General features: G+C 43.1%; 2 protein-coding genes across 8 annotated transcripts in view; one reads left to right on the top strand and one right to left on the bottom strand.

Annotated features, from left to right (window-relative positions):
* LOC8023646 (protein tramtrack, beta isoform) overlaps window positions 1–26,062 on the bottom strand; it is a 217,870-nt gene that overhangs the window by 36,013 nt on the left and 155,795 nt on the right. The window contains exon 5 of one of the 6 annotated variants that reach the window (XM_029966540.4): window positions 23,303–24,072. The exons of 4 other annotated variants lie outside the window; for them this stretch is intronic. In XM_029966540.4, coding sequence (XP_029822400.3) covers window positions 23,858–24,072 — 215 coding nt within the window. In that variant the 3' untranslated portion in view covers window positions 23,303–23,857. Of the gene's footprint in view, window positions 1–23,302; window positions 24,073–26,062 lie in introns of those variants that run through there. One more of the 6 variants, XM_040505262.2, reaches the window with a different exon arrangement.
* LOC8023648 lies at window positions 32–19,832 on the top strand. 2 transcript variants are annotated; one of them, XM_042288928.1, is made up of 5 exons: window positions 32–101; window positions 9,856–9,986; window positions 13,197–13,306; window positions 15,298–15,366; window positions 17,965–19,832. In XM_042288928.1, exons 2-5 carry the CDS (start codon window positions 9,909–9,911, stop codon window positions 18,188–18,190), a joined length of 483 nt encoding a protein of 160 aa, XP_042144862.1. In that variant the 5' UTR covers window positions 32–101; window positions 9,856–9,908; the 3' UTR covers window positions 18,191–19,832. The 2 variants fall into 2 exon arrangements, with proteins under 2 accessions (XP_042144862.1, XP_042144860.1); XM_042288926.1 differs by lacking the exon at window positions 32–101 and adding an exon at window positions 5,852–5,870.

Below are 26,062 nucleotides of genomic sequence, written 5' to 3' on the forward strand. Positions count from 1 at the left end.
GACAGAGTTCTTCTTCGTCATTCAGAACCTCCAACTCACGATCCACGACCTCTTGTCAAAGCAGCTCGACAGGCTATCGGCGGCACTCTCAGAATGCGGAGGTGAGTAACCCAAAGCATTTTTTGCCGACTAATTTCGGAGTTTGGTGAGACAACTGATTTCCGGGGGTAATTTCCTCCAGATTGCTTGGATGAATGTACTGTTGTGCATTTTATGCTTTTTTTATTGTTAAGCCCAGATGCAGCCGGCACTACGAGCCGATGGTACATTAAAATAACATCAACAATGAGCATTGAGGTGTTCGTTGCAGTTCTGTGTGTGTTCTATCGTCGCTAAATTGACCGTGTACAGGGAAGGCCCAGTGACTTGCACTTTTAGTATGTGTGCTCGTGACTCCTACTGCACTTACGCACGATAATATGCGGTATAGCCCTAAAGTAAAATAAATGCAGCAGTACTCGGTGTACCTTCTAAGTTCCTTGAAACACTATGCAGAGAGCAAGTCGTTTGCTTCTTGCGCAGGAGTTTCCTTGATGTCAGAACAACAAGCTCCGATTGGCTTTGATTAAAAGGATAGTGGGTAGACGTCAATGATGGATGCCTTGAGGATCTACCCTCTATTTCTTTTAATTGGCAATAAGAACTTGGCCTTCTAACATCATTGTGACCCCTGTGCAAAGGGGCGGACAAACTTGCGCTTTGTATGGGAAGATTTAGGGTTCTCGGCACTTGCCTTTAACAAATCTTAGTCACTGGAATTGTACATTTTGAGTTCGAAGTAAATTGAAAGCAAATAGTGGTTTTGATTGAATATTTTCAAATAGAATATTAAATAGTTTCTTAAAGCCCTTCACTACCATGCACCCTGCTCAAACAAAAGTTTATCTGAACTTGTGACGGTCGTTCCCATCCTTCCACTTGTCCACTTCTAAGCAGAGTTCATTTTAATGTAGCCATAGTTATTAACTGTGGCATGTAAACGACAGGTGTCTCGCAGTTAACATAATCGAGGCAGATTTATAGGTTTGCTTGCTATATGCAAATGTTCTTCTATTCCGAGTTTGAAAAATTGCAAACAAAACGAGCAAGAATGATGAACGCGGCTGTCAAGGCTGAGTTTACATGGATGCTACCGTAACAAATCAAATCGAGATTTGCCGCCTAGAATTGGGTAGAAGGGAAAGGAGGATCGGGGGCGTGCGACCGGTTACCGCTAGATTCGATGCGCTACGGTCACACCCATGTAAACGTCCCCAAGATGTTGCTGCCTAACATATACTCGTCCGTTATTGCAGCGGGTTTGTCCTGTTGAGTGTGCTTCTCACCAAGCACATAACCACTGCAGTAAAGCAATGCCTGCGAGCTCTGCTGGTGTTGCTTCTTTGCAGTGCACCAGTGTTCAATAAGAAGTGCACTCAACGGGACTAATCTGCCGCTATCAATACTTTGAAAAGAATGAATATTGCAGTTCACCCTAAAGCGAATACCGAATAGCATATTATTTGAAACTACTATTCGAAAATTCAAATATTTGCACAGCACTACAAATTGTGATAGTTTCAGTGTGCATTTATTATTAGGATATAAAAACGATGTTATGGATGTGCGTTTTATTAAAATATTTAGTTCAGGTGTGCTTGACTCAAGCACATAGAATCTGGGTCGAATAAGTAAAAAAAACAGTAGTGCACTAACCAAGTGGGTGTGCAGTAGTATAGCAAGTAATCTCTATAGAATGTGGTTAAGTTTAATTCAAACATATATTTTTACCTAGAACTTTGGCTTTCTTCGCGCTTGGAAGGGAGCACGAAGTTGGGAGATTGGTGTCACGAAAACTTGGTCACGGAAGTGATTCACAGATAACACCGGAGCGCCAACCGATTAGCATCTTTGCGCTTCTTGATGGCACGCCGTGCCTAGTGTTCAGAACCACACAGTGCACACATGCGTCCTTTTAGTGCAATGGCAGTCCTAGCTACGCCCCCCCCCCCCCCCCCCCCCCCGCCCCTGCCCCCCCCCCCCAGATTTCTTGGACTTTCTGGCCTTCTAATGCACAGTAGGTATGCACAGTAGACCATTTCAGCTCACATTCGCACCTTCTTTGACAGACCTGACGACTTTGACATCGTCCTAGAGGTCGTCCTTGAGGTAGTTCTAGAGGTCGTCCAAGACTTTTCACACACGGGTCCTTAAAACCTTGAAAACCCTTGAGCCCTTGAATTGTAAGGTGCCAACCCAGCCTTACAATTTTTGGATCCTTCATTACCTGCCCAGCCGAATCACCTCTGCTGGTCCTCTTCTCCCCAATCAAAGAAAGGCGTTCTTCCGTACACATCCTCCCATTCAAAGGTCGTAAAAAGAGGCATAGCCATCTCCATTTTAGGATTGGTCCTGTTTAAGTCCTGCTACCATGCGATCAAGGATAGTTGTGGGTCTCAGCTTGAATGCCTAAGGGCATCTGGATTCCCCTCGCAGGTGCTTGCTGAGGTTTTGGGGTTCCTGTTACGGAAGGTGACACTTCACAAGGACAGACCTCATTTACAGAGGAAGTGCCCGGTAGTGGTTCCCTACCTTCATAAATTTTTCCCACAATTTAAAACAAGTTGCCAGCAGGTACGAGGTCCCGTTGGTGTTTTCTGCTCGCTACAAGATAGCCAAGATCCGTTCTAAAGTGGGTTCTGTTATGGACAATCACTCAACTCCAGGGTGCCAAAAGCGTCACAAGCACCAGTTTGTTCCCTGCTCAGAAGGTGTTGTGTACAGGATCCCCCTAACGTGCGGTGGTTGTTATATTGGACAGACTAAATGATGTCTTAATGACCAACTTCGTGAACATTTATATTCACTTCACGCCACCGTGGGAGGCCTCCTGCCTTTACACTGCCTTACCTGTCGGTGCTCACCAACTTTTTCGGGCACAACAATATTAGGACGATATCGAGATCGGAAAACTAGAGAAATAATATTCAAAAATCAGGCCAACAGAGTGTGAGTCGCCCTTCACTATTTGTAAGTGACAAGGAGGTAGACTTCCTAGCCAGCGCATTCAAGTGACCTTGGCCAGCCTGTACTTTATGCAAATTTTTTATCTTGTTCCTCTTTCTTTCTTTTTAGTAATGGATTTTTCTCCTATTTCTTTTTTTCTCCTCTTTAATAATGTATCCATTTTTCTTATTTCTTTTTACCTTGTGGGTGCGGGTGGTGGGCTTCATGTCTGAAGCTTTCTCTTTCTTTCACAATACATAAGTTGGGAGTCGGCGCTCTTTCCCGTCTTCTATTTTCTTTCTCCTGTGCGTGTGCACTGTTTTAGATAGGTCTTTCTTATACATGTTGCAAGCCAAATTTCAGGGCGCCGCAATTGTGCTTAATTAGGGCTCGCTGGAGAATGGCCATAACCCAATTATGACGCCTTAGCAAGGCCTCTTGATCAGATTGTGACGCATCCAAGCGCTCCCCGACCGAGCAAGATGGCGGCGCCCTGAAGCCGGACTTGCGAATGTGTATATAGTCAGTTACAGGTTAAGAAGGTAGCGGCAAATGCTCCTCAAAGGGAATCGGATATCCCTCCGCCACCTCCGCATCCAATAGCGTCCCACCGTTTCCGTGACGTCGCGGCCAACGCGTGAGGAGGGTCTTGCCTTTCTGTACATATTTGCTTTATCTTTCGACTTCGACTTAGCATTGTGGAAGCCACGAGAGGGAGATTAGAGTTCTCCCCCACCGACGGAAACAAATACGACTTTCGGGGATTACCGATGAATACAAAGGCTGCTTTCAGGGGCTCGGTTCCCTCTCCGATGAATACAAAGGTCGCTTTCTTAAAAAGTGGGATCGGAGACAAGTGGGAATCCATTGAAGCGGAACAAGGAGCGTTTCCAGTGAACTCTTCTTTCGACTGCGGAGAGATTTGAAACGGGCGCATCACACTTGTGGGAGGAGCTTCTCCTACCTTCTTGACTTGTAACCGACTATAGCAAGTTACAGCTCATTAAGGTATGGTGAGGGAAAAGAAGGTTGGGGAGGAAGCAGATGGAATGCTGGAGAAGAGAGGGGGAAACCACCTCTCTCCAGTGTTCCATCTCCTTCTTCCCCCCCAGCCTTCCTTTCACTTGCCCTATTTCGAGTTGCAACATACTATAGGTATCGTGCAATGAAGAATTTTTGCAGTGCATTTACGTAAGTTGTTATATTATAAATTTACTAGACAGAGTATGGGAAAGCGTCCTTGAAAACCCTTGAATTTTTTTTTCTTTGAAGTCCGATGAACCGATGAACCCTGTCTAGGCTGTAGTAAAGTGGTAAGCTGGGCGAGTTGGTAAACGTTGAACATTGTGAAAAATCATGCACAAAGAGACAAAAACAAGAGGAAGGAACAGACAGTCACATTCTTTCAACTCTGGAAGATGGAAGATTCATTCATGACAGAGGACACCTGCACCAGGGGGAATACAGTTCAGTCACAGTCAAATGGTTGCAAAAAGGCTACTTCCTTTTCGCCCAAAGGAATAGACTGCAGACTAGCGCAGCAGTCGACCACACCCAAGATGGTAAACTCCTCGAGCACCTCGCGCGTTTGTTTTTCTTTTATGCGCCCAATGATTGACGTTTTTTCTAAAGATGGCGAGCACGTACAAGTCCTGCAATGTGCCGAAAGGTGACCTTGTGGGTATCCCCTTTTATGGAGGTACCACTTAGAAACACAAAGAAGGTTCCTTGGGTCCGGATAAAGACGTGTTTATTTGACTTAGATGCCACACGCTTGCCCGAAGGCCAACAATGTTGGAGATGACGGCGCTGTCTCTTTTGACAGGATCGCCAGTCAGAGTCCGCGCTGCCGCTATTGACAGTATCACGGAGGGGGAGGATCAGATAAGGATATGAAGGCTCCGTTGAGCAGAGCCTCCCCCAGCGAGAGTCCCGCCTGTTGGATTAGGGCCGTCTTATATAGCCTGCGGGAATGGACGCGCCCAGGGTGGGTCGGGTGTAGGTGGCCCCCGGAGGGGCGGACGCGTCCAAGTCATGATCCCGAGGGGTGTGCCTTTTTTTTAGGGCTGCAGTGAGGCAGGAGATAGCTATGCCTCTCTTCGCTGCCTTGGAGTGCGAGAATGTGTGGTGGAGATCTTCAGGGTGGTGTTTATACCATATCTCTTTATGCTGTGATTGCTGCATCAATTGTGCCGAACTGCACCAAGGGGCTATCTCTGCTACATTTTGATCAATTTTGCCAAAATATGAGTAATCTGCGCCAAGCCTGCGCCAAAAATACAATTTCGGCCGCCTTTCAAAAGTAATTGAGCATGCGTTTGTTATGTGGCGTAAGCGGCCGCCCGACACCAAGTACTCTGCATCAATTATCCATCCGGTCTTGCATGGTTCTTTCGCCGTTGCATTTCGCGCACTCATCTCTCATCTTTTTTTCTTTTTTTTATATTTTCAACAATAGACATGGGTGTGTGCTAACACTCCGACACTAGCGTGCCGGTTACCAGCCATGCGGTCCCGCTGTGCAACGAAACCTCGGTTTGCGCGGCGGGAGTTGTTTTGTGAGCTGAAGCACTCTCCTGAAAGCAACTGCCGTGGGAAAACTATTTGGTTTCTACCTTCCAGTCACAATGGTCACGCGACGTCGGCTGTTGCTGTTCTCACGTCGCTGCACATGTGGCACTATCTAAAATGAAACTTAAGTACCGCCGCATGTTCATCAACATTTTTGTTCCTGTTTAAATCGTACGTTACTACAAAAATCCCTCTTTAACTTAAAGACTGCTGTGTCGAAGTATTGATTACCTAAGTCGCTCGATGCGCCTTCTTTCAGGAAAGACCCCGGTACGTGAAACATCGGCTGCGACAGAAAGTCGAAGAAGAGATCAGTGAGCTAAAGCAAATAAGGCAATATCTGCACGTTGAACCCACACACCGCACTTGTTTATCTCTAGTTCGCTCTGTACTAAGCGCCCCAAGAACTTTTTGGCCCTTTCTTGCGATGTCTTGCATCGATGTATTCAGGTTCTGTTGTTTTTTTTTGTGTGTGTGTGCTTAGCTTGTACCTTGTTTGCCGGCCTGGCAAGCACGCGCCGCTAGACTGTTTCTTGTCGTATGCTCGACAGTTACATTTTGCATACAATTTTGGGAATCGGTTGGTGACGGAGCGGAGTGGCAAGGTTTCGGTTTCGATTGAACATGCAGCCATTGTCTCCGCTCACGCTACAAAGCATGCGCAACTGCAAGCCTGTTGAAGTTGACCTTACGTGCATGCAGACATGATTGCACGGCAGAGACAGCAGCCGGGACGCTTACAATCCATTGTTCTAGGGTTGCTTATTTTTGTCTAGACTCTGGCACATCAGGAACCAGCAAAACGGTGGCAAGTGGTTTTTCGGAATTGATCGGCAGTGTCTACAGCACTGTACACTTGTAAGATGTCTCGGCAGTAATAATACAAGCAGCGAGTTCTGTCACAAGACGTCACATCAGAACACAACACAACACGAAGTGCCCTTTATTTGGACACAACTTATTTTTGTTTCTCTAATAATATCTGCTCCAAAAGCCACTTTTGCTGCTCCGAAACAATCTTGGCTGCTTCAAAAGCAACTTTTGCTTTTGAAGCAGCCAAGATTGTTTTGCTGCTCCAAAACACTGTCTTGGCTGCTCCGAAACGTGCTCCAAAGTGGCTTGGGCCAATTTAATCACTGATATCTACACAAAATATTGCATAATCTAAAACAAGTGGCAAGTAAGTATGGTGTGCCTATAGTACTATTAGCCCCTAAAAAAATGTGACAAACTTCTTCTAGGGTTCACATGCGCGGCCTTTTGTTCTCTATTCGTCGGACATTGTATATACCGTATTTACTCGCATAATGAACGTGCCAGTTGTGAACATGAGATTAGTCAAATACGCATTTGAAGACTTCCTGGCAAACCAGGACACCATAAATTTGAGCCATATTTCTGTGTGCGATTCTTCAAATCGTGACGTCGGCTGCCATCTTATTACTTGTACAAATAGACACAGCACTCTCCTTCCATTTCAATCTTCTGTAGCTTCAATTTCTAGTGGAAAGTTATTAACAAAATATTCTTTCTCCTGCAGCAAAAATATCGATGGTAATATTCAAATGTTTTTCTCTATGTAATTTTGGAGCATCTTCGCAACTTGATCACAGAATTTTTTTTTTTTTTTTCAATATTCTATATTATAATTAAATTCGGCATGCATGTACTTTAGAATATATAGAATGCAACTATCTAGATTTGGTTAGATTGTATATTTTGTATCTTCATGCAAAGGTTGAAAAACTTAGTATGTTAGCCCCTTAGAAACATTGTTTTTGTGATTTTGGATTCTTTTAAACTAAGTCTCGCAAACATTGTTTTTGTTGTTCACTGCTCTTGTTGGTTTAATTTTACTAGGCTCTTAATAGTGTTGCCATGCCCCACATGTTTTAAAAAAAAAACGTTTTTTTTTCTGCATGTGCACTGCATCTAGAACATAATACAAACTATAAAATCTAATGCCACATTTATAAAGAGGACATTAAGCACTATAAATTGTGAACATTTTATTTAGTTATTTTGAATAATAATAAAACATGTTTTCTTCTGCCGTATGTCCCCTTTAAGGGGGGACACTGGCCAGAGTTTGAACTTCTGAATTACTCAAGTGATCGGAATGAAATTTGCAGGGGAGATTTAACTTCAGATGTAGGTGCGCTGTGCAAACTTTCGGCTTTCTAGGACAACTTTACATACCTGCATAAGATGTCACTCTTTGTTAAGAAATCTATGATGTGCAAATGAAGCTATTAAGCATCATTTTAAGTGCTTGAATATAAAGTGGGGGATGTCGAACTTTGGGCTATCTAGTATTTATTACTCAAATGTAAATATTTCAGGAAGAGTGATTGCCTCAAAATAAGAGATGCATGTCTGTCCTATGTCAATTTTTGAAAACATAGTTTTTTGTCAATGAGGACTTAAACTTAAAACAAAATAATGTAGATGGTAGTACAATTCCCCAGTAAATTCCAGTTCAGAAACATCTTGATTGTGGCATCAGAATACTTTTATCTTTGAACAAAACATTCCTTTGTATGAAATTTGCAGCACAAAGCGGAACTGAAAAAAATGCATTGTTTACATTGTTACTGCCTCACAATGTGTTGAAAATATTTTACATCAGCGTAACTATTTGGTGCATGGTTATGAAATTTAGTGTAAGGGTGTATAATTATTACTAAAACTGAAAACCTCAAAATTGAAAAATGAATTTTTTCAAATAAATTTTGGGACTTAGGCCTATGTCCCCCCTTAAAGGGGCCCTGCAACAACTTTTTGACTGGTTTTTAATTTGCACCGAACCTGAGCGCACTGAACGTAGTAACTTAAAGAAACTTTTCTTTTCTCAAATTTTGCTTTATTTTAAAAGTTATAGGCAAATTAGAATTACAAAAACAAGGAAAAAATAATCTCCTTCATGACGTCGTAGGTCCTGGCTTGAGTGGCCGTGAACTAGAGGAGGAATAGTGAGCTCATCGAGCGCTCACGGCCGCCGCACTCCGTGTAGACGGCTCGAGAGGGCGCCATTGAAGCACGTGTTGGATAGGATGTATGAAGCGGGCGGCTAGGGCTGCTCGCTTTGCATTTGCTGCGCGATTAAAGACTAATTCGGCATGACACTTCATTGGCCACAAACGACAGCAAACACGTGGTGAAGATCAGTTCAGAACGGGAGCCACTTCGCGCTGCCACACCGCCAAATGGCCAAATCGCCAGCCAAGCCCGCGCCGAAAACCTTCGTAACGCTCTGAACCGGTCGGATCCTCGAGCCGGTATACGACCGCAGCGCCGCCGCGTACATCCGGGACCTTTCTACGCTCGTCGTTTGTCGGAGCCTCATCCCACTAGCCCTTTCTAGTATGCTCCGTTTTTTCCGCCGCTTGGTGGCGGGTTTGCCGATGGGTTTTTTCTTCTTTCCATACTTTATAAACTGCATTTGTTTCTTTTCTGATCTAAAGTACTGAACAAGAACTACTTTCATACTTAATTGTAGTAATTGAAACGGTTCACGACACTTATATTTTGTATCTCGACTAAAAAAAAAGTGTTTAGCGGCTCTGACCAGTAGTAAGCCCAGGACCAAATATGTCACATATTGCGCGCTTTCGGCAACACGGGTCGCCCTCGTAGGTGGAGGAGGTTTCCGCGTCGTCCGGTTAAAATATGACTCACTGATGTTTAGTTACTCTCTCCGTGCCCGCTGGCTTGCCCGAACCCTAAGAGACGTGGAAACCGCAAAAAAGGTAGACTCTTAAATATAACTGCAGGGCCCCTTTAAGTGGCAGAGTTCAGTGCATGACACAAAGTTGTATGGCTAAAAGTCGACGCCAAAAGTGACAGCGGTGTCAGGCTTGTGCTAGCTGTGTCATGTACCCCTGCCGCTGTGAGCCGAAACGTGACGCAGACATTTTGCACACAATTTACTCTGCAAATGTCCGCATCGATTGTCGCACCTCAACAAGTTCCACTGCTCACTTACGGCCAGCTGAACTAGAAAAAACATACACATAAAGAAAAGACCATTCACGCCGCTGGACTAACAACTGATTTTCTTTTTCCTCCTCTTCTACTGCAAGCCACACTTGAGGGAACAATTCTCTTTTCCTCTTTATGTGTATGTTTTTTCTAGTTCAGCTGGCCGTAAGTGAACTATGAACCAACTAGCTCAGCTCAAGCCTGTTACAAGTTCCACTGCACTGGCACTTTCCACGACGGGCGAGAAGTGCAGTAAAAATCGGCAACCACGGGCAATAGCATTGTGTACACTACCACAGCTTTTTTGTTCGTTTACAGGGAAAAGCAAGAGTGACAATCAACCTGTTGTGGACAAGGTTGAATCCACGTGCATGAATGTGGACATGCTTCAGATCAAGCTGCATGAGCTGAGATTGCAGTGCTCCAAGAGGATTGTAGAGCTCGCTCGGGTAGGTCGATCACGTTTGTGCTTGTACGCCAAGCAGGCAACTGGCAGGATTATGCAATCGCAATGTAGCTAAGATTCTGACGTAGCCAAGATTGCTTTAGGCAGGTTGACAGTGGCCTGCATAAAGCTCTACCTTTGAGCATTTCCACTGGCAAGTAAAAACGGCCATTATTGGCACTCCGCAGTCCTAAATCGTCACACTCTGTTTACGGTACTCAAGGATGCTGAAATGACATAACCGCAGATTGGTCAATGGAAACTGGAAGATAAAATGGAAGCAAACGTGATCGGATGAGAACCAGCGTATTCAGCATGGCTAATGGCAGAGCAAACATAAGGAGAGCAAAGCATGCTTAGCATTTTGATAACACGAGCCATATTTTTCTTCATCCCCAATCGATTTTTGGTTCACTCAAATGTCTCAAGAGTGAATGCACAAAGGTTCTGACAAAGCTGATGCACAATAATGGCTTGCACGTGATGGCAGTCTCTTCAAGACTCCAACAGTCTAGCAACTGCAGCCTGATTTCTGGCAACTGGGAAACTGTGCATTCCGTCTGCTATTTCGTGTTTTTTTAACATATGACAAGACTGTCCTCTTTCCCTAATGTGGTACGCCGATTTGTGTTATCACACAGCCCCACCCGTCGGCCAGACCTTTAGTATGAACAAGTCTGGACTCGTCGATGTGCTCGCACCCCCAACAGGGGAGACAGACCGTAGGATATGCCACGCTGTGTACGATGCTCGTACAAAGCCGCTGTTTAATCAACCTATAACGTTGTACAAAGTCCGAATTATTATAACTATAAACGTTTTCTTGCGTACAAGAAACCACTTAGTAGTAACGAAAATGAATTTATATAAAGAAGCAGTCTGTGACACACATTGTGTAGGCACACTCCAGTGCAAACTGGGAGATAGCGCACACCAGCTCGGAGCACGTGGAGTGGAAGCTCGCGCTGCAGAACCCAGGGATCCTGGGTTTGATCCCCAGGGCCCTTTTCGATCTGTATAAGCATGGTACCGGCGTGCGGTCGTGTATCACTACTGAGTGACGCACGTTAAAGACCCCAGTCTAGCGGTTTGTACCGCACTGGCTAAAATTGCTATCTACAGCTGGGAGGCAAGTCGCTTGTTGAGGCAGACTAAGTTCTAGGCTGTATAAATGCACGCCCCGTTTTTTTTTTTTTCCAGAACAAACTATGGTTGTCAGGTGTTGATATGCACAGAACCCCACCTTTTAGACAGTTGGACCCTAATGAATATAGAAATATTGCATAAAACCAGGGAAAATGTGCACTCAGTGTCTACCCAGGAAAAAAAAAATTCTGTAAAAAAAATCTTGATTTGGAAAAATTCCATATTTATGTCTGCCAACATTAGAGAGTATTCCCAGAAAGTTTCATTTGTTTGCACTGCTTAGTTATTATTCTTATACATTATTTTCATTTCACTGATGCTAAAGAAAAACTTAATAAAATGTATTGTTCCAGTATGAAGATATCGAGAGACTTAATTATTGCGGCTTATACATCAATATTTTATGGAGATGGTTACTATGAACTTAGATTTTGCACTTTCGTGTTCCTTTATTATAAAAAATTGTAGTTTGCAAAACTTGGTCAATGTGAAAAACAAAAAACAAATATTTTTACCTGAAAATTGCATATTTTGTGAAACTTCTTTTTATAGTAACTGGCAACAGGTATTTCAGTATGCATTCCACCAGAAAATGATGTGGTTATCAACAGCATTTCTTAACGATAGATTCATTGAGCAGATTCCATGCTTTACTTTGTTCTGGGGTCACAGGGTTGAAACTTTGCATGCCTTCCTTCTATACTCCGTTTCACCTTGTGTTGTACCGCAGCGAAAGCTAGAAGCACGAGCTCATAGCGTTTGGAGCTGCTCTTAGTGCGAGAGAGCTTGTGCTGCCGAGATGTGCCCCTGAGCAAGGAGCTCGCGCTTGTAGCCTTTCCTGCGGTACATCATAAGGTGAAACAGAGTATATAAGGCTATAAACACCATTTGCATATGTTATGCCAATTGAGTGATCTGTTCAAAATTTGGCATTCCCAAGTAGTCTACCCCCTTAAAGGGCAACTCCGCTTCATTTTTGGTTTTGAAAAAACAGTGCAGTCCTCTTCAGTATCGCCTAGCAAGAGCACACGTCAAATATTACGACGCAGTTCTGTCAATGTTTCATAAACAGTCCGGCAAACTTTGCAACTCGCCAAGGTGACTGACTTGAGCGGGCGAATTCAGGCGCAACCAACATCGCAGTCAAGGCTATGGCATGGGTGTAGCCAACATTGAGCTAAACGTCATCACCTTTGCCCCCTTTTGCTTGTTTTTACTTCCCCGGGCAAGCGTAGGGGATGACTTCAGCAACGTTTCCTCTCGGCACTCAGCGGTGTCCACGTGGTTGGCGTAACGCACCCGCGCAGCGCGCGTTTTGGGTCCGCAGTTTTTCGTGTCACAACCGGCGTCGTCGTCCCACCGTTTGTGGTTATTGTCTCTCGGAAGTTTCGTTCACACTACGGACACCACGTGCGCAGACTTATGCCGCCGTTGTGCAGACGTCGTCGAATGTTGTAGACACCAAAACGTGGTGAAGAGTGTGGTGTAGATGACACTTTTGCCTGACACACGCCCGTCCCAATTCCGCCCGTCGTTGCGTAGAGGATCACGTGACATCCCTTACCACGTGATGGCCAATGTTGCCAAACGGCCCGAGACCAATGTTGCCGCTCGTGTTTAAAATTGGATTTAAAAATAAATATCCCATTTTTCGTGAAGCAAACGATGTAGTGTCTTTTACTAGGGCATTTTAATGCAATATCACTCATTATCCCAAAATCTTCAGAATTGAGCGGAGTTGCCCTTTAAATTTGTTGTGAAAAATTAAAATCTGAATTGTCTTTTTTTTTTCCCTCAAAACACATCTATGCTCCTTTATCATTTTGTTTCGTTTGTATTTTTGCGACGAAAACTGTGCACATTCACGTCGCTTTCTCTGCTGCTTGGATGGAGTCGGAGGTTTGTCAAGCGAAATCCAAGTACATAGCTTTTTTTTTCTGCCTCCTCTCTCCAAATGAAAAAGTTTAAAATTTTAATTTATTTTTATTGCAACTGCAATACTGGTGTTTGTGAAATGAGAGAGAAGTGGCAAAAAATGCGGTTCAAGAATGCAGCTTCCCCATGGCAGATCTTCTACGACTGCGTCGAAAGGGCGGTCTCTACTCCCGAGCTCGGAGAGGGTGCACGGCAACTTCTGAGGGACTGGCGGGAGCTCAAGAACCTGGATCTGCAGTTAAAGTCAGTGGCTCTCTTATTTTTCGAGAAGTGCTACAGATATCCAAGCAGGAGCATTTTACAATAAAAAAAATGCAATGCCAGAAAAAAGACTTGTATTAGTGGCTTTGTTTTTGTGAGGACCTAATTTTCGAAAATTTCGGAATCTTAAGAGTCTTGCAACAAATAAATTGAGCGAATACCGTATTTACTCGGACAATGAACGCACTCGCGTAATGAACGCACCCCCCAGCTCGGCTCTCAAAATTTCGACTTTTTTTTCACTCGCGTAATAAACGCACCCCCAACTCGGACGTCAAAATTTTGACCCCCTCCCACGCGCGCGAAATGAACGCACTTTTCTATCCTGGTGCAGCGAGGACGCGAATGCATGGGCAGAGTGGGCGAACAAGACGCCTTGCAAAAGGCGTTAAAAAAATTCGCAAAGATCGAACGGAAGCAAGAAAAAAAACAAAGGGAAGTTTTTTGCACAGCGCAGTCTGCACTTTAGGGTTCGCGCGCCGCCGCGCGCAAGGAGGTAAGAAAGAGAAGCAGAGAAGCGCTCTAAGCGAACGAAACAGCTTGCGAAAGGCGGCAAAAAGAAAAAAAAAAGACCTACCGAACTAAGAGAAAACAAAAACAAAAAAGAGCTTTTTTTTCTTTTTTTGCTTAGCGCAGTTTGGTTACGGGGATCGCGCGCCGCGCGCAAGGAGATAAGAAAGATAGGCGGAGAGCCCTCGTCTAAGCAACGCCTAAGCAAACAAAACGGCTTGCGAAAGGCGGCAAAAAAAAAAAAAAAAAACCCAAGGAACTAAGAGAAAAAGAAAACCAACAGGAGTTTTTTTTTTTTTTTTTTTTTTTTGCACAGCTTAGTTTGGTTACGGGGTCGGGCGCCGCGCGCAAAGAGATAAGAAGTTACTTCGATTTTTCAGGATAAAAGGTCCGTTCATTAGGCGAGTAAATACGGACGCAAAAATTTTACTTCGCGTAATGAACGCCCCCCTTAACTTTGCATCGATTTTTGGAAAAAAAAAGTGCGTTCATTCTGCGAGTATATGTTACATGTTTCCTTGGTAATGAATACACACCACTCTTGAATAGTCATTTGTTAGCTCTTTGTTCAGGTTTATGTACCCTAAATACTAGCAAACGCCCCGTACAAAGCGAACGAAAGATGCTTGAGGGCGGTAAACAAACTGCAAGAAACAAGCAATATAGTGTGACCCTGAAAAAAAATTTATGTGGTTTTATTTTCATCATTAAAAATAACTATGCGTCGCCGAATTTTCAAGTCTCCACCAAAATATAGTGGTTTGAAACAGGTGTCAAAGTTTCAGAACTGTTATCTTATTCGAAAGTTGTAGTAAGTGATTTTATGAAAATAGCGATGAGAAAATGGGGCCTATTCCCGGTAGCAAACACCATTCGGTTCCATGTATTCGTGAAATTCGTTGGCCTTCATTTTCTTATTGAAAATTTGGAAAAATCGCCAATAAATTTGGAACCAGATTATGGCAAGCTTTGAAACTTTGGCATCTTGTCCGGACCACTATCAGTACATTTGGGTGGGGACCAGGCGTTCGCGATGCAAAGATACTCGATATTGCCAAGGTTGGTGATGGTCTCTCCAAGGGAGAGACCATCACCTTCAACCCTTTTTTGCCAGTTCGATCGATCTTCCTTGGAAGTTCCTTGGTTTGCGAATTGGCCTATGACGAGTCGGTCTATTCAATGAGTTGACTGTAGCACAATTAGCATAATTTTGCTATCTTAATTTTTTTTTTTTTTGCCTGAATATTTTGCATGGCCTCAAAAAGATTTTATTGTAACTGCCAGCGAGGCACATACTAACCAAGTTTCTGTTACAATTTGTGGCAAAAACTCTGGTAGCAAATTTCTGTGTGCGATACCGGCACGCAAAATGCCCAGAAGTGTATGTTGCATATTATACTTGAGAGTCGGTGGGGAAAACTGCTACTTGGCATCTAAGCCGATTTTTTGACATGGCCCCACAGGAAAGCGGTTGCGGAGGGAAGGAGCCAAATTACGACTTTGGACATGATGGAAGTGTTCGACAGAATCAGGTAGGTACAGAAACGTTTTTTCTCACATTATGTTTTTAACTTGGATATTGCAGCATTTCAAAAAATGTGCGTGCTTTTGTTCATTGAGTAGGGAATGCAAGATTACCGTAAAATACCGGGCAAGCGCCCACTCATAATTTGGAGATAATCGCAAAAAAATGGGAGATGGGCGCTTGTCCGGCATCAATTTTACATACAAATATACTGTGCATATTTTCTCAGATCTTACAAATTTGGTAATGGGCACTTAATGTGGAATGGGTAGATGCGCGGTATTCTACGATATGTATATATATTTTTTTTTTTTTCTTTGTGGTTAAACGAGATGTGGTTGTGTTAGTGTTCTCGCGTTCTTTTTTCTATATTGTTTTCCCATTTATTGCCACCCCCCCTCATGCAATGCGTCCTCAAAAGACACCCTTGAGGTAAATAAATTAGATGAAATGAAATAGCAGCTCGTTTCATCAAACAATGCTTTAGTAAGTGGCATTTGTTTAATTCACACAGAAATATAGAAGTTACTTTTCAAAAATAATTCAGCTGGTTACTTGAACTACTGTAAACCAAAGGTGCAATGCAACAATTTTAACTTCAAAAGAATTTGCACTTAAATTTTCACACCGTTTACCTTACCAAAAGGGTTGGAGGGACCGCTTCATTCTTGTAAATTATCCGAATTCCATTGCGTAATAGTAGCAAAAAAAAAAAAAAGACGGGAATATTTGAAGTTAAAGCAAGTAGGAAGGAGAGCTGGTTAAGGATAGACATAGTGACCCTGGAGCTAGGGGACAAAAAGGGACAGACAGATACGAAACTCTGAACACGGCTAAAGATTTATTTTCCAGAACGCCTCCTTAAATAGGCCCACAAACCCTCAAGAAGACACGCGCTACCCAAGGTCACACACTTGTGGCGGGTAAGAACCAAGGCAAGATAACAAAGGACCCCGACAACTGACAACAGGACACTACCTTGTAGGGACACTGGAAAGTCCCAAAAAACCCACACACCGGAATATTTCGCGGTTTGCAACTGCGGGGTGGCAGCCATGGGAACTAAGGCGTGATGCACACCTGGGTGCATTGTAATTGGATGGGAAGATGTGCTATTATTTGCTCAATCTAATGCTATACGGGGGTGAAAAAAAAGTATTCCTCCCTTGAGCCCATTGCTAGTAACGTCAGTAAAACTTCCTTACAGAAAGGCAAGCTCTTTTCTCCCCCTCTTCACATCGCTCAGACCAACCTTAAAGGTCGCCATGTGAATCCCAAGCATAGGCCGCGTGCGCTGGAGGCTCTGAAAGAGAACCCAACCGGATCTCCCCTGTTCCCATTGCGCGTTACTGCGCACGCGACTCTGAAGACAGGGTAAGAGTTGAGAGTGGTTTGGAGGTGCCCAAAACGTCGGTTGTTTGACCTTTTCTTTTCTAAGGAAGGTAGTGCACATAGGCAAAATTAGTTTTCACTTCTTTAATCCAGACGTGACAAGGAACAACTAGTAGTCCAAACATTGTTGCATGGCACCTTTAAGTTTCCAATACAGTTGTATCTTCATGGAGGTATCAAATTAGAGTTATAGTTTCTTGCAAAGTTCATGGTAGTGAGAAAATGATGCTAATGCCAAGACTAAATCTATGGGAATCGGCAAAAAATCAGCACCTGCAGTTAACAAGCACAAACTCGTGAAATGAAGGTGATGCTAAAACCAACATTAAAATATACCTGCGCTTTTCAGTGCCGCGACGTCCCTGGCAGGCAAGCTTGCAGGTCGAGCGGGCGGTCAAAGAGCTTGTACAACGATTCTAACGTTGAAAGAATTTTCAGTTTGAATTTTTTCATATACCGTAAAATACCACGGAAATGTCCAATTCGTTCAAGTGCCCACTATTAACATTTACCAAACTTGGAACTTTTGCAAATTACACGTTAAGCGCCCGATTTGACCGGACAAGTGCCCATGTCTAGATCAACCCAGTTTTCAGTGAAAGTGAAGTGGGTGCTCCCCTGGTATTTTACGGAGGTTCACCTAGGAACAAGTGACAAAAACCATGTTACCTTTCTCCGAAAAACTGCTATTCTGCTGTGTAGTCGCAAAGGAGAAAATTTATTATTTTACGATCTGCAGCCACATGTGGTGGTTACGGGAACAAGGTACGATGAACGTTGCTGTAAAGGAGTGTAAAGCAGCCGGTTGCGCTACGGTACCCAGAATGCATCTCCGACGGGTGTGTTTAGCGTCCTGTTACACCCACGCATCCAAAGAGGGCTCGAAGTGGTCACAAATGTCAAGCACTGGAATGTTGTGCTGTTCAGTGTCGCGATCCTGGCGGTTACGCGTAGAATTTCTGAAAAAGAAGTATCGGAGAGAGCGAACGTCGCCATTGTCGCGGCGTCCCAACTAGGCACAAGTGACAAGAGATCCATCACTGCTGCTGCGACTCTGCCAGGATCGCAGTCTGTAAAAACGCGACGCTCGTACGTCGTCGTCCACTTTCGAGGACGCGGTTAGCACACCAGTCGCAGATGCGTTCCAGGCGCCAGAGTCGGCCTGAAATTGACGCGTGCAAACCCGCCCTTACCGACGTGGGGCGTTTCGCAGGACGAATGCACGAAGGGAGTCGTACAGCCTGGAGGACGAGAATGCCAAGATGAAGGGAAGGCTGGCGGAGTTCGACAGTATCTGGGGAGACGACGTGCAAGAGCTCGTGGACGACTATCGTACCACTCGGGTCGAGGTCGAGGGCTACCGCGTCGCTATCGCCAAGCAGCGAGCGAGCGGTGACGCACAAGAATGCCCAGCCGACGTTGCCGGCGCTTCGCTCTGACTACGAAATGAATCTAGTGAAGCCCTACAAAGCCTGTACGCCTTTATCCCTACGAGCTTGTGCAAATTATCAAAGATTAAAGCAAAAAATGCTAGAAACCATTAAAGGGGTGATGCAACAATATAAACTTCGAAATAATTGGCAGTTTTAAAATTTTACATTGTTTATCTTACCAAAAGGAACGTTAAAACCGCCGAATTCCTTTGAAATATTGAGATTCCGTAGCGTAATAGCAAAGAAAAGAACAGAAATATTTCGCAATTCGCAGCCGCACGGTGGTGGCCACGGGAACTAAGGCGCGACTCGCAATGGGTATAATGTAATCGGTTGGCAAGATGTGCCAATATGTGCTCAATATAATGCTTTATTTGATATATATTGTTGTTTCAGCATGAGTTAATAAGTCAAAAACCTCATGTCATTGACAAAGTTGTACTATATTAGTTTTTGGTGGCGCCATCTGCACATTCCTCCCTGGAGCCTCGCCTCGTTGTATTGCTACGTCGGTCGAACTTCCTTTCAAAAAGGCAAGCTCTTTGCTCTTGCCCCCTTCCCCTCTCCATATCGCTCAGTCTCGGAGGACCAACTTTCAAGGTCACCATGTGAATCTGAAGTAGAGGCCGCGCGTGCTGAAGGCTCTGAAAGAGATCCCAACCGGATACTGTCTATCCCCATTGCGCGTCGCTGCACACGCGACTCGGAAGGCGTGAGAGTTCAGCATGGTTCAGAGGCGCCCAAAACGTCGATTATTTTACTTTTTTTTTCCCAAAGAACTAACTTGCGTAGGCAAAATTTATTTTCAGTTCGTTAAGGGGGGACATGGGTCTTTGGAGCCAAAAACTTCCTAAAACTGCATTCCCTTGAAAACGGCGATGGCTATCGTTCTTCTGAATCCACCAAGCTTCTAATTTTGTGGATGAATATTCGAGCTATAAATCAATTTATCATGTCTATGTGGGCTGAATGTGCATTAAAGTTGACTGTAAAACATTGTTTTCACATAACACAATTTTTGGACTCGTTGAAAATTTGCAAGAGGGATACATTAGCATCTACAGCAGTCAGAAATATAACCTTTGTTGAAATGTGTTGCTAAATGTGTGAAGCATACAATGTTGGGAGGAGAGTTCTTAATATAAGTCTAGAAAATTTCTTATTTGATCTTTTGTTTTATTACTTGTTAGCCATGCATTTAGCACTGAACTTCAATGTGTTGTAAAATCACTAATAATGGGTTTATCTTAACATTGTATTCTTTACACTTCGTAGTATCTGGCCATGTGTTAAAAAGGATATTTTGTTGAGCAGTTTTTTCCCTATCATTCCTCCAAAGGCAGGCAAGTTTTAATTATCTTCAGGACAATTCTACTGAATGAAGAAATTACCAGATATATGAAATCAGTACAAAAAGCTGAACAAGCTTGTGCAGTTTCATTGATTTTGGTCATAAAATAAAAAAAAAAAAGCTTCAAGACCAGTGTTCCCCCTTAATACATACGTGACAGGGAACAACTACCACAATTATTCGACCGAAGCCCAAACATTGTTGCACAGCCGCTTTAAAAACATCGAAAATAACAGTAGCCAACATGTATGTAGGTCACTCAATATTTAATATTAATAAAATTTGTTTTACCCTACCTTAAAGTGTCTAGTGTTTTCTTGAAGCCCTGGATAAAGGAATTAAACGTCCGCATTTTCTGAGTGTGTGGTCGACGTGCGAACCTGCCAGCATCATTGGCACGTTACAGGATTGCCTTTTTCCTGATGCAGAGACGATTGCTTTTATGTAATCGTGCATAGTCCATACTAATATAGGCTATGGACTTTTAAGCATAACATGAGGTGCTACAAACTCAAAATGGGGTTTAGAATTGATTTTATTTAAAAGGTCTTTGGCAAGGACGTTGCACAAGGGAAGATATGAAATACAACATTTGGAGAAAATGCAATGCAGCAAATATAAAATAAATGGAGGCAAGAATAAAAAAAAAAATGAGACTTTTACTAATCTGGTACGAAATTAGAGCGCAGCTCTTGAGGAGGAGGGGGGTATGCCCCTCCTCTTCCCCTCGTTCTCTCTCCTCCTCCCCTCTTCCTCCTCCTGCATACCCTTCCATCGTCCTCCATACCTTCCCCCCTTCCTCCATACACTCCCCTCCTAGCAGTTTCTCTGCTAAATTTAGCTGAAAAATTGACGCCACATGACCTCAACACCAATTCAGGAAGAGACATGCAAATATGCGGGGGTTCAAAGTATGAACCCTCGGACACGTCTAAAGACACTGGAATAGTTGTTGAAATCTGGGAGTGAACGAGTCAAGGACTGCATCGAGATCTGACAGAAAACAAGTCTTTAATTCAGAGATCATTGTTTAATTTTATATGACCTCCGGTAATTTTCTGCAAAGGATGTTTGCAAGTTGGGTTTCTCACGTGGCGATAGACAAACCCTCACAATTGAAGCAGGTAATTCAATACCAGATGAATGTTCTAGTCACCTATCTCAGTAATTAGCTCACAGTAAACCATGAAATAATTTTTTTTTTGTCTACCGTAAAATTTTGAGATGCCCCACCCCAAAAGATTAACCAACCCCTATTTTTGGCTTGATTAGCTATTTTCTTATAGACACCAGAAGATAGCACACTCCTAGTACATAATCATAGTGTTGGGATCAATGATGACCTCTTCGTAAATGTGACTAGTTAGCTCTGGGGGGATATAAGCAAACGCTGCTGTCTGGGAAGTGCAATCATCTTTGCTTCATTGCCCCTTGCCGTGATAAGACGTTTGGCAGGGATGCATTATCTAAAAAAGATCATTTTTCAACTTTTCTCGATTGCACACCAAAAGTCAGCAAACTCCTTATTTTCACCAAATTTTTTTTCTTGATTTTAGCTGGGCTATCTTTCGGTATATTACGGTAGATATCTTTTAAACTTGGTTACTGACGGTCACAATATACAAGACGTGCACCAGCTTCTCTCCGTGCATGAACTGTTGCAGAATATCGCTGCTTATAGGGTAAGTGTTTTCTTTTGAAGAGGTTCTCTTTTAAAAAAACGCTACCATATTTTACGGGTTATAGTCTGCAAACAATACATATTTAAAAGTTACAATTTTAGGCTGTGCGTGAAAAACAATATACAGGTATTTTGTTTTTCACGATTGTTCCTTATGACGAGACGTGACAGATTTTCTGAATGAAAGAGTATGTTAACAGTGATTTATGTATAATACGAGCTTCTTTGTGAGCTAAGAAAGCAGACATTTGTCAAGGTGTGCCGTACGAGGAGCTTGTCATATTGACTACGCACCAGGTGCGGGCTATAGCCCAGAAAATACGGTACTAACATGCAACTGCAAGCGAGATTTGAAAGCATCGCCAAATCGATACAATGACTGTGATGGCGCAAAGCTTTCGCAACATGGGCTGGCATCACGGGCACTAGATGACCAGAAATTAATGTGGTGGTGGTAAGGGTAGTATTTGCAGTATCATCAAAGTGAGACAATGACAGTGACAGCGCAAAGCTTTGGCAATATTGGGCTAATGCCGCCGGTACTAGTTAACCAGATATGAAAATGGTTATGCCGTAGTACAAAAATAAAATGGCACAAATGGCATCTCCCATTAAGATATACAAATAGACGAGTTATTTTCAGGCTCGAGCCCCGATGGGCGCAAGGGCAAACATCAGGATGTAAATATTGCCCCTCATCAATTGTAATGCTCTTCTTACATATACAGGATGTTCCAAAGAAAAAACTTTACAAGGTTTTCTTCACCGCAAAATTTAAAGAGGCATCACCGAGCGCTCAGTCTCCGCTGAGAGGTAGCGCTAGAGGTCCGAAACAGGTGCCAAGGTTTCAGCACAAACCGACATGTTATTCAAAAGTTATAAGTGATTTTCTGAAAATTTCAATAAGAAAATGGGGCCCATTTTTTCCCGTTTTCGGTTTCTGGCGGCGTAGAGCTCCACGTATTCGAGAGCTCAGTCGGCCGCCATGTTCCCATTGACATTTTTAGAAAATCGCTTCCAAGTAAAATTTTGGTTCGTGCTGAAACTTTGGCATCTAGTTTAGACCTTTAGCACTACGTTGGCACGGAGAATGAGCGTTCAACAATGCATAGTTTGTTTTTGCAATAAAAAAAACTAATTTCTTTTTGCGACACCCTGTATATTTATAGAGTGTGCCCCCCAAAAAATTTACAGTGTTTTGACTGACAATGTCCCGTATTACCATTGGCGATTATACAAAATCGTGAGCAAAGTTAGAAAGGGTAGCACTCGTAAGTAGTACTACAAAGTCTTTCTCGACCAGACATAATTTAGGAACTCGATATATTTCTTTTTTTTAAATAATAAGCTTTGCAAACATTCTTGACAGTGTGTTCGAATAAATTGACTAGCAGCTACATATCTTTGGAGAAAAAACAAATGCCAAAAGAGAAAAATATCAGTCTCGAAAATGTGCAGCCGTCTGTGTTTGCAGGCAGTTTAACGAAACGCCTTTTCACTTCCGACAAGCCTTGTTCCGCCACGTTGATGAATGGCGTCTGCCACTTTCCCTGCACAGTTTTTGGCGTCTGTGAAATGCACGAGCGTGGCGAGCGGCTCCATTCACAACAGAATTCAGTAGGTACGGCCGGGGATGTGTTTGGACCGCATAAACCCACTCTTTCCCTTTCCGAATCATTCCGGCGGCCAACGGGTCGACCTCTCGATCTCCGGCTTCTCTTATTAAGTACTAATGAAGACTCCTATATATAAAGATATATAGCACCATAAAAGAGCCAACACTCTTTTATGTTGCCGACTCCTCTGACTGGTGTACAGGTGTGTACTATTTGTACATACCTGCACAGTTATTTTTTGTTTAGATTTCGTCTAGTTATAGTTCTATCTTATTATTCTCATTCTAAAAAAAATAAGATGGGGAAACAAAACCCGGTATAATTGTATATACCTATGATATTTCCATTACTCCTTACCTTTGAAAAAAAGAAAGGGCTATCCTTCACTTAAATGATTTGAATATAGAGAGGACACCCATTTACTAAATTAATGAAAAAATTAAGAAAAACAGATTTAAATTTTACAGAAACAAAGTCAAGAACAAGGCTCAACATCCTGTTCTCATCTTGAAACTCCCCTGTTCGACAACTCCAGATAATAGTACCCAAAGAATACATGAATAAAAAAAAAAAAGTACCCTCTATGTTTTAAAAAAGAAAGCACAAACATGAATAAAAGTTGCTGATCAGGCCCCCTCCCTTAGCCAGGGTACTGCTTTAACCATCTAGTTTTCTTCTCCCCTTCAAATGGTTTTTATTTTTCAAAAATAAAAGTTTGTGAACTTGCCATCCAATTCTTTTATTTCAAATTGGCTTTAAATCTGTTGTGCCTTCTCGGGCAGTACCTAAAGGTATATTATTTTATAATTATTTTTCTTCCTCGCCCTAATTTATGGTGCAGTTGACCACGAAGCAAAAGAACTCGAGCAGGCTGGAAAACACTCTCTTCGCACATTGAAAGACGTAGGGTAAAAGTTCATCAACGTGGCGTCCGGCAAGATTTTGAACCGGAATTATGTCGCGTGAAAGTGCCCCATGGTGTGCGGCCAAGACAGCCCGCAGCAGTCTTTGGCCGAAAAGCAAGATCAGAAGTAGGGCTTGAAGCCGTGCATGAGATGGTAGGCACTGAAGCAGTCCCTGCCCCTGTTGATGCAGAGAACGGCCCTGCACTTGCGGCACTGGTGCACCGAGCGCCTCTGCAGCTTCATCATGCTGCACATGGTGCAGCGACGCTTGGTGCATGGCGTCGGCGAGTGGTCGGGGCCCCACTTTTCCGCGTAGGAGTCGCCGCACAGGCCATCTGGAAGAAAGGAGCCTCAATGGGACACTCTAGATAGGCACAGTTTGCTTCTAGTTTCCCCCGTGTTCAGAAGCAATTTCGGCTGGAATAATTTTCTTAGACTAGCACCCAGCGCATAGTCTGCACTGGTCGTTGAAACTGACAAGTCATTAGTTCCCTGACAAATATCACTCTGTGCCAACTAATAGAGAAATAGGAATGTAACTTTGTCTTTTTTTCCAAGCTCTTGCTTTAAAAAAACGAAAATGAGTGTGAACACTCTTCTCCATTTAGGAAACATTGCAACCATGGATCCTGAGAGGCTCCACGGCCACTTCTTTCCCTAGCTGTTGTAAATGACAGCCACAAGTAGTGGGCGTTAATCCACATTGTCTGCTCGGGCCCCACATCACACGCAGGGGCATCAAGAGTGCCAAGCCGCATGCCGACAGTCTCGGCTCTTCTTGCCGACTAATGCCAAGCGTGAAACTGGCGTGATCTCGACAATCGTGCCAATAACAAGCAATTTTGAAAAATAAATTTTTGTACGGTGCGCACCTTTGGATAATCGGCACAGCCTATAGACGCTTTAAACATGCACCAGATTGCAGCTGCCATTGTCAACCTTCTCTCATCTTGCCAAGATACCAAGCCACAAAAATGGGCGTTGACGAACCTCCACGAAGGCCAATACTGGGGAGGACGCTGTAGAATCTAAAATGGCAATCACCTGACTTGCTACGATAATCAAATTAAGTTAACAGAATAAGAAGAAACAAAAAGTGAAGGTCAGTAATGTAACTTATGCACAGCTGCTTTAAAGTGTCCATAGAAAATGAATATTTAAATGTGTATATATAGTCAGGACTTAAAAAGATATGATAATAAAAGTAAATTTGTTAGCATTTGCTGGGCTTTTCTTCTTTTTTTGGCGTCTGCTCGTAGGTCTGTTGCACTTTCATAGTGATCAAACGCATTTCGGAAAATTAAATTGCAGCCATGCTTGACAGTCCTTTGTTTTTCGGGGGTTTTTTTTGTTTATCTTTGGGTTGCTTGTCCTCAGGCCAAGTCAAAAGTTCAGTCGCAAAGAAGCTCTGTCAGGTGCAGGCCTTTCAGTCGAACTGAGACTGCATCAGTTTCGTAACTCTTGTGTTCAAATAAGGGCGACGGAAACATGTTATTGAGCAACTCGCACTTTATAGTGCAATGTTTGGTAAGTAAAAACAAAAAAAAACAAGCAAGGTTGCATCATTCGGTGCTCCTCAACTTCTAGTATGGTTACACTTCACAGTGCACAAGAACAGACACTTCAAAAGTTCTCACACAAAGAAAGAACGCTCGCACTGCGCTGACTCAACTCTGGTTTGTATCGGAGTTTAGAATAGGGGCAGTAGTGTTCTTTATGCAAGTGAACTTTTAAAGTCTGTCTGTCCTCGTGCACTGTGAAGTGTAAGCATGAACAACCAACTCGCCCAAGCTGAAGTATTGACCAATCCAGTATGGTATTCCTAAAACATGCAAGTTAATCTCATCAGCTAACTTGCAGTGCTAACATGCAAAAAGATTGAAGGGCTTTTCCTAAAACCAAATCCCTGGAAGCCTCGTCCATTTTTTCCTAGTGAACAGTTAAAAAAGACTCTTTGGCACAACTCGTAAAATCCAGCCAAACCTCGCTGCTACAATGCACCATTGATTACAAACGTTTGAATTCAATTTGCTTTGTCTTCGGAATTAAAACGAGTAAATAGGTGGTCAAACAAAACGGCCATTAAGCCAATACAAAGCACTCAATACAAATTTTCTTCTTGAGCACTGGCAGTCTAAAACAGATTAATAACTTATCAAAAACAGTCGCCATGTTACCACAGCATCTGTTGCATCAAAACCACTTGTTTTGAGCATTTCCGAGGGAAGATACAACAGAAACAGTTCCAAATAGTTTGTTTGTGAAGCATAGCATACTTCTTAATAACGTTCACACAGATTATGGCTACATTTTTTCTCAACATCG

Source organism: Ixodes scapularis, unplaced genomic scaffold (genome assembly GCF_016920785.2).
Source record: "Ixodes scapularis isolate PalLabHiFi unplaced genomic scaffold, ASM1692078v2 PGA_scaffold11__112_contigs__length_91849675, whole genome shotgun sequence".
NCBI classification, from domain to species: Eukaryota; Metazoa; Arthropoda; class Arachnida; order Ixodida; family Ixodidae; genus Ixodes; species Ixodes scapularis.

Excerpts from the sequence above, each read along its gene's own strand:
- LOC8023648 (XM_042288928.1), top strand. The coding sequence starts at position 9,909 with ATGAATGTGGACATGCTTCAGATCAAGCTGCATGAGCTGAGATTGCAG. Across the intron at positions 13,307-15,297 it reads AACCTGGATCTGCAGTTAAA|GAAAGCGGTTGCGGAGGGAA; the intron begins GTCAGTGGCTCT and ends ATGGCCCCACAG. Across the intron at positions 15,367-17,964 it reads GAAGTGTTCGACAGAATCAG|GACGAATGCACGAAGGGAGT; the intron begins GTAGGTACAGAA and ends GGCGTTTCGCAG.